Here is a 13,538-nt window from a genome sequence, read left to right as displayed (position 1 = left end):
AAAAATGTTAATGTGGCTAACGACGTGACATGTGGCAACTATGACGTGACAAATGAAAAACCAAAACCAAAAAATCAAAATCCCTAAAATAAAATTTTTAAAAAAAAAAACAATTTTTTAACGTTTTTTACTTTAGAAAAAAATTTAACTACACATTTGGTCTCTTACGTTTATTTTAAGTTTTAATTTGGTCACTAACACTGTTTGAACAGTACACGTGTCAGTGTGTCCAAGTGCCACGTGTCAGTCCACATATGCAAATTGGCTGTCACATGTGACAAAATTGACGGAAATGACTAACTTGAAACCTAAAATAAATGTAAGGGATCAAATTGATATTTTTTAAACGTAAGGGACCAAATTGAAACCTAAAATAAACGTAAGGGACCAAATGTATAATTAACTCTTAAAAAAAATATTAAAATTAAAATTCATATATATATATATATATATATATATATATATATATAGGGAGTACTTCAAGTGAGAGGAGTGTGTTATTATGAGAGATGAGAGGAATAATTAATATCCATTGGATTAAAATATATGGTTAAGATTTAATTACTCTCGTATATTCTTTTAGTAGCTTATGAGTCTCCTTCTCTCCACTCTTGTTATTCTCCTTCTCTTCTCTTCCACTCAGAAAACCATTAACTTCAAAGATTTATTGGCAAAAAATATTATGGATCACTATAATAATAATAAAGAAAATCAGTCACCATGCATCTAATTAATCCAACCCCTTTTGAACGGTTTCCAATTTTCATTTTTGCATCTACTTGATTAGAAAACCATAGCTTTCTATTTCCTAAGTTATTGTTTTTTGCCAGATATGGATTTGAAAGCACAATATATGGGTCTTAAATTGAGATTGATATAACCAAAAATATTGATCAGCTCTATTGATAGAAATTATTAGGAAGAATCAATAATTGGTGGATCTTACAGCTTTTCCAAAAAAGAACGAGGAAGGAGAATTTTGAGGGAAAACAATCATGTGCAATTAATTTTATTTGGAACATTTAATCTACACCGTAAAATTTAATCTAATGATTATTATTTGCTCCTCTCATCTCTCATAATAACACACTCCTCTCACTTGAAGTACTCCCTATATATATATATATATATATATATATATAAGAGCGTGCTAAAATTTAAAATTCATAAGCCTATAGAATAAAAACTTGTTCGCAGTGTGCTAAAATTGGTTTAGGACATGCTAAAAAATCTGGCTATAATAACGGTGTTCTTAAAATTGCACATGAACTTGATATTGCACAAACTGATAACAAGTGACCATTAAGGCACTAAAAAGTTGTCGATATAACTTGTCTTACATAAACAAAATACATATGATTATTAAGTCATATGACTTGTCTGAAATACATATTGATAGGTCTCAAAATACATAATTTAACCAAAATACATAACCTCTAGGCATAGGTCTTAAAATACATGACAAACTACTGAGTAAGTCTCCTACAAATTTTATCTCAAACCCTTAATGCACCAAGCATCCTCCAACCTTTGGGTTATTTAAGTTTGGTTGTGATGATGATTCCAAAATGTTGTCGGCAGGTTTTTCTTCAATATCTTCATCATGAATGTGGATTTAAATTATTATTTTTTAGGGATTTTTAAATATTATTTTTTGGTTTTGGTCCTTCGTTAATATTTTTATTTTGGTTTTGGTCCTTCATTTGCCACGTTCATAGTTGCCACATGTCACGTTGTTAGCTACGTCAGCATTTTTGAGACGACAGATGACGGGAGGGACGAAAACAAAAAGGAATTAGACATGCAGGAAGTGCTTTAAAAAAAACAATACAAGGATTAATGTGATATTTAAGCCTATAAAATCATTCCATAATTTGCTCTAGTATGTGTTTGGTTCTCCAACAATAAGAGTTGAGTTTAAAATACTAATTGAGTTCGATAGAATTGATTTTGTTTAAAGTGAGTTGAACTTAAATTGATTTATGTTTTGATATATTAACATAAAAGTAATTCTCACAATTTAATTTATTTATTTTTTTATAATAAAAGGCTTATCTCATTTCATTCATAATAATTTCGGAAATACATGTTGGAATACCGATAGTTATGAAACTAGCTAGATATGTAGCCACTCGAGCAAGACTATGAGCAGCTTCATTTGTTTGTCTCCTAATGAACTTTGTTGAAGCAAAATCTTTTTTGATATGTGTTTTAATGACAACAAACCTTATGGAATAAATGTTAAGTTTTATGAATGGTGATCTACTGATGGTTGCACTTGAGTTTTTGTTCAAAGACATATAATGACAAAAGTGGACGAACTAGAGACCACTCACATCAACAAGTGCATTTTATATACTCAAACAATGAAAGGATTGGAGTATCACCAGATAATTACAACAGTAGTATCACAAGTTTCATGAAGATTTTTAAAGACTGTTGTTTGAATCATACGAGGATTCATTTAAGGTTCAAGCAAGAAAGTGAACTTTATGGTTAATAGTCTTCATCTTCATCACAAGGTTTACAATGGGAATTAAGTATTCAAGGAAGATTATGAAGATCGTAGTTGAAGAATCAAGATGGAAAAACCTAGAAGCTACAAAAGAATATATTAAAAGGAAGAACAGGAGCGGCGACTAAAATAAAAATAAAACTAGGGTTCCTTTATTCCTTATGTTTTACTAGAACATCCACCCGTGCGGTGTACGGGTCTAATTAGCTGTAAGATAAGTAATTATAAATTACAATATGATAATTGCAATAATATAAGGTATATGAAAATTTTTGAGTAACATTAAATGATAGTTCAACAATAATTTTGGATAAATATATATACAAAGGAAGGTATATTACGGAAAACTTCCTTATAGAACACATCGAAGTCTTAGTCGTATCTTCGTCGTCATCGTCGATGATCAATATTTTTAATCCTTCTCTAGAAGTAACTCTTGAAATCGCAACATACAGCTGACCATGTGAAAACACTGACGACGGAAGATATATCCCAACATGCTTTAAAGATTGCCCCTGTCTCTTATTAATAGTCATCGCAAAAAAAAATCATTAAAGAAAATCGTTTCCGTTGAAATTTAAAAGGAATTCTTACGTCAGATGGTGTCAGAGAAAATCTAGGTATGAAAACCTGATCACCGATATTACTTCCTGAAATAATTTTTTCTTCAAGTGCAAGTTTTCCCAATCTTGCAAAAATAAGTCTTGTTACATTACATAATCCTAATTTTTTTATTCAAATCCCTTAATAGCATAACTGGAACTCCAACTTTAAGTCTCAATTTGTGATTTGGAAGTCTCGACGTAAAAATCATGTTCAAAAATTCGGGAGTATGAACATCATCCACTGTTTGACCGTCTACATTTTGTGTGAGTGAAGTATCATAACTCAAATATGTTTTTTCTTCTCCAGGAACTAAATCCAACATATAATCATTTATTGTGTCGACTATTGAATTTTTAGGAGCTAATATAGCTCAATGTTGGAAACACGTTATATCATTCATGTTTCGTAAAAGTTTGGGATATGTGCTTTCAATTATAGAAGCAAGAGGATCACCTAAATTTGGAATGTCAAGTTCTAAATCATCGTCGTTGTCATCTCCAATTTCTCTATCGCCAACACACAAAACCCATTCAAAAAACAATCTTCTTTGTTCAACATCTACACTCGAAGCACCACCAAGAAGCCTCATGTTTTTACTCAATGTTAAAACTTCACAAAAACTCCAAAGAACCGAAGAATTAATAGTAGTATGAAAAACTTATGGCATTGTACCTTTGTGTATTACTGATAGAATTTTTCTAAAATCTCTGCAAAAAAACAACAACTTTTTCACCGAAGGGAATGTGTTTATTTATTTGGTCTTAGAGCAGCAACATCGCGGGTGGCTTTACAAACTTTTGCCAACATGTTGCAACCTTTATCAGAGGGGTTGGGATATTTGAAAAGCTTAGAGTGGTAATAGGATACCACCACTTCCAGGAATGGACACGGTGCTTTGTGTTCCTTTTCTTTTTCAAAGCCAAATTAAATATTCAAAATAAAATTGTAGCATCACATTTAATATTTATTACCGTTAGAAAAATAACCGTTGCACTTCATAGTCAAATTTTTTTACAAGTTTTTCTACTTAGTTATAAAATGTAGTTTGGGTATAAATAAGTGATTAACCATTTCAATCTATCACAATTTTTCATCTACATTTAGTCTAAATTTGAATCATATATTTTAACATTTTTAAAAAAATTTCTTCCACACATTTCATTTGCCAATGAACCCCAACCACCACAATCCATTGTCCAATTTCATGCAAAATGGTGGCTTTCCACCATTTATCCCAAATCAACAAAATACCTCATACTTTGAAAATTCATCCAATAACCCAAACTCACTTCCTAACTCAAATACCTCACTTTGAAAATTCATGTACTATGTTATTTAATATATTTTCAATTTTTTCAAATATTTTATTTTGTATATTTGTTTTTTTAATGCATTATGATATAATTGATTTAATTTGTTTCAATTATACATTTTATATATTAATATAAAATATAAATTAGGATTATATTGAGAATGTTGTGGGGTCCATGTTAGAGTGTTTAATGAGTGGTATGGATATTTAGAAAATATGATTGAGTAGTTTAAATAGGTGGAAAGTATAAAATAATATAGTATATTATGTTGGGCCCATTTATACCACTCACATGGGTGGTATGGATGTGGGTGCTCTTGGAAGTTTTGAGTCTCATAAGAGAAAGAAGTTTAAATTACATCTATTATTTGGTCTTTGAAAGAATTTGTTTCCATCGCATGATATTGTATCATTGTATTAGAATAAAAAGGATGAGTTGAAACTCAGTTATGGTTGCTGATGTATTGTGCTTGTGTGGATAAATAAGATCTATTTTTCAATATACGAAGAAAAGAAGAACCGGAGCGGCGACTGAAGTAAAAATAAAACTAGGGTCCCTTTATTCCTTATGCTTTATATAAAAAGGGTATACTTGTCCAAAAAAAAAGCTAACTGTTTAATTGGGTTTATATTCTAATCCATGATCTATTTTTAATTGGCCTTGTTTACATTTTTTTATTGAACCAAAATTACATTGTTATCTTTTTAAACACAAGATTGCTTAATAAATTTATATTTAATTAAAAACTGTTGGATCCGGTTGAATCCCAATCCGACCAGTTGAACCTCGAACCCTTAAGCTCGCCGGTTCAATAACCGATCTGGTTCTGATTACCTTGGTTGTTATTGTGATGATTTTTTTTTTGGTATTTCGTGTCAATTATGTTTACAAGTTAATAGATTTATGTTTCCCAGATTTGAATGAATATGTTCTTTTTTCATGTTTGTAGTTGGTATGAATTTTATTGTGTTTTATTATTATTTCTTAAAAAATTAATGTAATAGATAAGTGGACATAAAAAGTTCAACAAATTATTAAAATATATCATAGTCAACATGTCACATCAGCATGTTCTAATACACATTTTTATAAGTTAAGAGAAGTTTAACATTTAACAGAATTAACATTCAGTAATTTTTTTTTAATTTTTGATAATTCCACGACTTGTTTGACTAACTCTTATATCTACTCTATTTCTCCTATTGTTCTCTATTGTCATTTTCATCTCACAACCAACCATACCCTATATCTTCATCCTTTTCCTTCTCTTTCTCTCACAAACCTCCATCAACCATCACTATAGTGTGAAACCCATATTCTTAAAACACAGAAAAAGAAAAGAGAAACATAATACTCATTTCAATAAAATGAAGACAATAAATTATTCAAGCACCACATTCAACCTATAATATTGAACAAAATATATCTTCTTGTTAAACAAAATAAGGGTTACTAACTTAAACATAATATTTTCTAAGCCATTTTTTCTGCAAAACAAAACAATCTAAAACTCAATTTTATCTTGGTCACATAGATTAATCGATGAAGGCTATAAATTATGGCTAATGCTACGGTGGACCACTTACCACCTTTACAAGTGGTCCACCGTGGATAAGTGATCTACCGAATATGAATTTTATAAAATTCACTATTGGATTGAAAGTTTATATCGTATAGATCATTCATAAATTTTTAATTTTTTTTTGAAAATCATTTGATGTGTTATTGAGACTCATCAAGATTTACGTTATTTAATAAACCGTTAATCTTGATGTGTCTCAATAACATATCAAATGACTTTCAATTTTTCTAAATTTTTCTATGAATGATCTATATGATCTAAACTTTCAATCAAACGGTGGATTTTATAAAATTCGTATTCGTTATAATGTTATTCGTGACTCCATGGACCACTTGAAGAAGTGAAGTGGTCCATATTAGAATTTACCATAAATTATAACTTAAAAAAATCAAAACAAAAAACAATTATTTTTCAACAACAATCAAACTTGCACATGAAAGGAACTCATTTTCCCAAACTTAACTACTACGGGAAACAACAACCACATCCTCCAATTGCTTGCTCTTACTCATTCGAATACCAATCATAATAGTGTTAAAAGCAACCAAACCCAGAAAGCTAGCTCTGTGAAGAATCAATCATGGGTTATTGCTAAATTGCTACAAGAGAATGGGAAAAAAGAATTGCAGCAGCACACTACCTTACTCCTTCGGCAACTTTCCAAAACTCTATCATGAAAATCACGACGACCATTAGCGTACCAATGTTTTACACCGTCGTAACCCCCACCAATGTTCCTCTCCGTCAGAAGCGCCACCGTTTCCATCCTAACTTCATTCCTTAACAAGTTAGTAGATTTTTGAGCGGCTTTATGTATGCTTACCTGAGCCGTTCAAAAATAATAATTATGCTTACCCAAAGTGTTGTTGTCATTGCGATGATTTTTCTGGTATTTTGTGTCAATTACGTTCACAAGTTAATAGATTTATGTTTATGAATATGTTCTTTTTCTAGGTTTGTAGTTGGTATGAATTTTTTTTCTTTTTCAAATTATTAATGTAAAAGAGAAGTGGACATAAAAAATTCAACAAAGTCAACTTGTCAAATCACCATGTTCATCCTCATAAATTAACGGAATTAATTTTGATCAAATTGACTAATGAAATTAATATTCAGTGTTTTTTTTTTTAATTTGGGACAATTCATCGACTTGTTTGATAGTGAGTGACACTTTTAAGAACGAAAGTGACTTTTTACTCTTATATTATATCTACTCTACTTTTTTTTTTTTCTCTTCTCATACTCTTCTCAAGAAAGAAAGTGACTGTTTACTGTTATATTACTTACGAAATTGAGTTTTCTTCGCAGTTCAAGGAAGGAAAAAAAAGGTGTGGGGCCATGTCAATTCAGTCTATAGTTTCTGCTGTGTTCCAACCAGAAGAAATACAGGCAATTAAAGATAAGAAACCGTATATACCGTGTGAAACAAAAGAAAAAACATTTTCTAGTATCTTATCGTTAAGGGTTGACTCGAGTCAAAGCAAGATCTGAATCAATGGCAGCTGCGTCTTCTTCATCCTCCGATCCTCAATGGATACACGACGTGTTCATCAATTTCAGGGGGGAAGACACACGCAAGAACATCGTCTCTCATCTCTACGCCGCCCTCTCGAATGCCGGAATCAATACTTTTCTTGATGACGAGAATCTTAGAAGGGGAATGGAGCTGGGACCAGAACTACGGCAAGCAATAGAAGGTTCTCGTATTTCCATAGTTGTCTTCTCCAAAACTTATACCTCATCTACTTGGTGTCTTAAAGAGCTTGAACAAATCATGAAATGCCGAAGAAATCATGGCCAGATGGTTGTGCCCATCTTTTACAACGTTGACCCATCGGATTTGCGTCATCAGAAAGATGGTTTTGGAAAAGCTTTGAAATCAACTGCAAAAAAAAGATCCTTAAGTGGGGAAAGGATGGATAATCTATATTCCAAGTGGAAGAGTGTGCTAACTGAAGCTGCAACTATATCCGGTTGGCATACCAAAAATTTCGGGTCAGTTTTTTATTTTTAGAACAACCGTATTCTTCAGCTTTATAGTAAGTAATGATGTTTCAAATGATTTATTTATACTCATTCTGTGTGTTTTATTTTATCAATTATTATTGAAGGAATGACGCTGAACTAGTTTCTAGAACTGTTGAAGACGTTAGGAGAAAGCTAAGCAGCAGATCATTGAATATTACCGAACATCCGGTTGGATTGGATACTCGTGTGCAAGAAGTGACTCGGTTATTTGATATTCAAACAAACAAACTTTGCTTGATAGGGATCTGGGGTATGGGTGGATCGGGTAAAACAACAACAGCCAGAGCTATCTACAACAAAATTAATAGCAAATTTGTGAGTCACAGTTTCATTGAGAATATCAGAGAAGTCTGTAACAGAGGTGATCAAGGGATTATTCTTTTACAAGAACAACTTTCAAATGTCCTGAAACCAAGTCAGAAAATACACAGCACGGCATCCGGGATAACCACAATTGAGAAACTATATATGGGGAAAAGGGCACTCATTGTACTTGACGATGTTAGCACATTTGAGCAAGTAGAAGCCCTATGTGGAAATCGTAAATGTTTTGGTTCGGGAAGTGTATTGATTGTTACATCTAGAGATGTAAACATACTTAAGAAACTTCAAGTTCATTATATCTATAGCATAAAGGAAATGGACGAAATCAAGTCCCTTGAACTTTTCAGTTGGCATGCTTTTAAGGAACCGAGTCCAAAAGATGACTTCAGAGAACTCTCAAGCAGCATAGTTACTTACTGTAGAGGATTACCACTGGCTCTTGAAGTCATTGGATCTTACTTACGTGCCAGGACAATAAAAGAATGGAGAAGTGTACTATTAACGTTAGAGAGAATTCCTGATAATCAAGTGCATGAAAAACTGAGAATAAGCTATGATGGTTTAAAGAAGGATACGGAAAAGGATATATTTCTTCACATATGTTGTTTCTTTATTGGTAAGGACAGAGCCTATGTTTCAGAGATTATAGACGGCTGTGACCTTTATGCTGGTATTGGAATAACTGTCCTCATAGAGCGTAGCCTCCTAAAAGTTGAAAAGAATAATAAGCTTGGAATGCATGATTTGCTACGAGACATGGGAAGAGAGATTGTTCGTGAAAGATCAATAAAACTGCTTGGGAAGCGTTGTCGATTGTGGTTTCACGAGGATGCACATAAAGTATTGACAGAAAAATCTGTAAGAACTTTCTCTTTATAGAAATTGAAACACCTGATCATCGTCCATCACCTTACAAAGATTCTTATCACTCTTACTAATACCGGCTGCAAATTGTTGGATGCATGATCTGATTGTGTTTGCATTGTCTTGTTCAATTGCTCATCACATGCACGTTTGGGATGCTCCACTGCAGTTTTTTTTTTTTTTTTTTTTTTTTTTATAACATGCAAACAAAAAATGTTTCCCCTTCCTATCTCTTAATTTTCTTCACATGCAGGGAACAGAAACTGTGGAAGGATTGGTTTTGAAGTCGCAAAGCACCAGCAATGTTTGTATCGAAACTGATACTTTCAAGGAGATGAAGAATTTGAGACTTTTACGACTTGATCACGTTGATCTTTTTGGAGCTTTTAAGTATCTTTCTAAAGAACTGAGATGGCTCCATTGGAAGCGTTTTAGTCGTGAATATATACCTGATGACTTTTATCTGGAAAATCTTGTTGTTTTTGAGTTAAAACATAGCAATATTAAACGAGTTTGGAATGAAACCAAGGTGTGATGTAAATATTTTATTTTGAAACTAAAATTTGATAACTATATATGGTTATTGTTGGCTTGTTGCCATTATTAATTTCATTTTTATTTTAAACATTTATCTTTTTGCAGTTGATGGACAAGCTGAAAATTCTCAATCTCAGTCATTCCAAGTACTTGACAAGCACTCCTGACTTTTCAAAATTACCAAATCTAGAAAAGCTCATTATGAAGGACTGTCCACGCTTGTCTGAGGTTCACCAGTCAATTGGGGATCTGAGGAATCTTCTTCTGATAAATTTGGAAGGCTGTACAAGTCTTAGCAATCTCCCAGAGAACATAAATCAATTGAAGTCTTTGACCACTCTCATCCTTTCTGGTTGTTCAAAGATTGACAGGTTGGAAGAAGGCATAGTGCAGATGGTATCCTTGACAACACTGGTCATAAAAGGTACAGGTGTCAAAGAGGTGCCATATTCAGTGGTAAGATTGAACAGCATCGGGTATATATCTCTATGTGGATATGAAGGATTATCACAAGATGTTTTTCATTCTTTCATTCAGTCTTGGATGTCACCAACAATGAATTTTTCCCTTAATAACTTGGACTTTCTAACACCAATAGTTAGGAGCCTTCAACAACTCAGAACTGTTTGGATACAATGCCACTCAGAGAATCAACTAACTCAAGAATTAAAAATGATTTTTGATGATCAATATGATACTAATTATACTGAATCAGAAGCAATGCAAAGCCCAAATGATTTCTTGAGATCGCATTTGATTGGAATGAGAAGTCTCCCCACAGTCATGGATACTCTTGGCAAGAGAATTTCACAGGTTCGTTCTCTATCCTCATGGCTGTTTCGTTTGGTCTAGCTTCCTAGTTTGAACATCATAATTACATAAATAACTTAGCATATGCTTATGATACAGGGATTAACAACCACCAATGGTTCGAGCAATTTTTTCCTTCCGGGTGGCAATCATCCTTCTTGCTTAGCCTATACAGGTGTAGGACCTTCAGCACCATTTCAAGTTCCTAAGGATATTGATTGTCGCATGGAGGGAATAGTCTTACGTGTTGTTTATTCATCAAGATCTGAAAACATGGCAGCTGAATGTCTTACCAGTGTTTTGATCGTTAATTACACAAAGTGCACCATCCATATTTACAACCGAGACACAATCATGTCCTTTAATGATGAAGATTGGAAGAATTTAACATCAAATCTAGGACCTGGTGACGATGTGAAGATTTATGTAGCTTTTGGGCATGGATTGATTGTTAAGAAGACAATTGTGTATCTAGTATCTGGCCAGTCAATTATTGTGGAAGTTGATGATGCTAACATGGAAGTGGAGCCACCAGAGGAAGTGAACATGCAGCCGTCCCTTGAAGTGAAGGTGGAGCAATCACCAAAGCCCAGAAGTATATTTACAAGACTTCCAAACAGAATAGGTGCATTTTTATGCTTGAACCAGCAGAGAGATAAAGGCTCAAACAATTTTTGATTGGACATGCCTTTGCCATAAATGGGATTTCCTTGTTTCATGTTTGGCATTATCTTTATGGAGGGAGGAGAGACAGCTCTACTTGTGAGAACTATTCATGTGCGAACTATTTGTGTCAATTAATTTGGTTATAAAGCCAGAATGCGAATACTAGGGCAACAAAATTCTCTTCAATGGGAAGGAGCTAATCTCTTCATGTTGTCTCAGCATTTGTTGCTAGCAGACTAGGACTTGTTGCCATAACATGAAGGATTGGGACTTAGACTTTCAAGTTTTCCATGGTTTTCTTTTCTGCCTAAGTAGTGTTGTAGCAGGTTTCTTGTTAGAAGGATGTATTGTTGCTAGCTTTCTGTTGTTTCAGGCAATGTTGCTAGTTTCCTGCTGTATTTCATTCATCTTTGCTGGTTGTATTGGTGTTTTGTACTTTGCATTCATCTTTTTGGCATATATGCACTCATTTTGTATAGTTTAAGCCTTAATAAATTCTTTTCATATCAACAAAATAAAAAATGTGAATCTCAAAAGTCAAAATTTTAAGCTAAACTACGTTTTTGGACCTTCAATTTTTTTCCAAGTGATTTTAGTTCTCTACTTTACATACTTAGACTCAGGGAGTCAGGGTCCTTTCTTACGGATTATAAAATAATAATTTTCCTTTATTACTGATTATAAAATAATAATTTTTTGCTAATCATTGAAAAACGTAGAATTTGTTGTGTTTGCTAATCATAATGTAAATCGCATTATAAAAATGAAAAAAATGAATTATGAAAAAATATTTTTTTTTGGAAATGACTTTTTATTTGAAATTTTTCAAATTTATTTTTGATTCTTATTTTTTACTTTTTTTTTTTATAAACAGATATAAACTTCTATTACATACTTACTCCAGTAAATTTAACTTTTTTGAGGGAGTATTATTTTTTCTGCTATGAATGAAATCTGTGTTCAACTCCGGTCAATCCACACAAACAGAAACATCAGAGCGGGAATATTGCAAAGCTACCCTTTCATGGTTCCAAAGCTCCATCAGGTTAGCCAACTTGATTTACTCCATTGTTATTTTACGAATGAATTTGACATTATAACTTTTAAATAGCAACTATATTTAAAAAAAAAAAAACTTTTGTGAGTGGATGGTTCATGGTAATCAGTCTTCACTATTTTTTTAATTTAAAATACAGTCAAGAGTTTTTAAACAATTGAGGTTGTTGGAGATGCTCAAAATTAAATAGAGTAACCAATATTTCAACTCATGTGTCTCCATTGCGTGTTGCATTTTTAAAACACCAATAATGGGGAGAATACAAATTCATTCAACTAACAATATAGATCACATACATTGTTAATTTCTGATGTGTTGACTTTAAAATTCTGTCATGTTATCCAGCAGCCGCAATCTTTGCTGCAACGGTACACTTTCTGATATTGCAGACACCACAAAGTGACCTTAATTGAGTCTGCATCAGCCGTATTTGACTGCAATTCTCCACGATATTAAGGATCACTTTCTGATGTGTTGACTTTAAAATTGTGAAAATATGAGAGAATGTTATATTGATTTATTCCTCAGCTTAAGGCTGATATTTATAATAAAAGTACATCTGGATATCTCCTTGATTTTAGGAGAAATAAAAGGAAATAATGATATGTTTAGAATCTTCTAGAAATAACAAATTAGGAAACTAAATATATTCCAACACCCCCCCCTCAAGTTGGTGCATAGATATCTGTCATGCCCAACTTGCCTATCAAATGCTCAAAGGTGGGTCTTGCCAAACTTTTGGTTAAGATATCTGCAGTTTGTTGACTTGAAGTTACAAAAGGTAAACATATGATTCCAACATCTAACTTCTCTTTTATGAAATGTCGATCAATCTCAATATGCTTGGTTCTGTCATGTTGAACAGGATTATGAGCTATGCTAATGACAGCTTTACTGTCAGAGTACAATTTCAACGGAACCTCAATTTTCATCTTAAGTTCTTCTAAGACTCTATGGATCCATAATCCTTCACATATACCTTGAGCCATAGCTCTAAACTCAGCTTCTGCACTACTTCTTGCTACAACTCCTTGTTTCTTGCTCCTCCATGTCACAAGATTACCCCAAACATAGGCACAATATCCAGAGGTTGATCTTCTATCAGTAATCGAACCTGCCCAATCAGCATCGGTGAAGATAGACACATTTCTCTCATTAGTTTTCTTGAAAAATAATCCTTTTCCGGGAGTTGCCTTTAAATATCTCAATATCCTATAGACTGCCTCAAGATGTTCC

The 13,538-nt window shown here is 32.8% G+C and overlaps 1 protein-coding gene across 1 annotated transcript; it reads left to right on the top strand.

Moving 5' to 3' along the window:
- Positions 1–7,320: 7,320 nt before the first annotated feature.
- On the top strand, positions 7,321–11,601 carry LOC123923845 (disease resistance protein RUN1-like). Its single transcript, XM_045976592.1, has 5 exons — positions 7,321–8,011; positions 8,128–9,226; positions 9,486–9,761; positions 9,875–10,582; positions 10,679–11,601. Exons 1-5 carry the CDS (start codon positions 7,512–7,514, stop codon positions 11,255–11,257), a joined length of 3,162 nt encoding a protein of 1,053 aa, XP_045832548.1. The 5' UTR covers positions 7,321–7,511; the 3' UTR covers positions 11,258–11,601.
- Positions 11,602–13,538: the final 1,937 nt, after the last annotated feature.

Source organism: Trifolium pratense, linkage group LG4, assembly GCF_020283565.1.
Source record: "Trifolium pratense cultivar HEN17-A07 linkage group LG4, ARS_RC_1.1, whole genome shotgun sequence".
Lineage (NCBI taxonomy): Eukaryota > Viridiplantae > Streptophyta > Magnoliopsida > Fabales > Fabaceae > Trifolium > Trifolium pratense.
The sequence above is the reverse complement of the archived record's forward strand: the minus strand, read 5'-3'. Positions and strand labels throughout refer to the sequence as shown.

Coding starts and splice junctions, on each gene's coding strand:
- LOC123923845 (XM_045976592.1), top strand. CDS start 7,512: ATGGCAGCTGCGTCTTCTTCATCCTCCGATCCTCAATGGATACACGAC. Junction 9,227..9,485: donor AAGTATTGACAGAAAAATCT/GTAAGAACTTTC, acceptor CTTCACATGCAG/GGAACAGAAACTGTGGAAGG. Junction 10,583..10,678: donor TTGGCAAGAGAATTTCACAG/GTTCGTTCTCTA, acceptor CTTATGATACAG/GGATTAACAACCACCAATGG.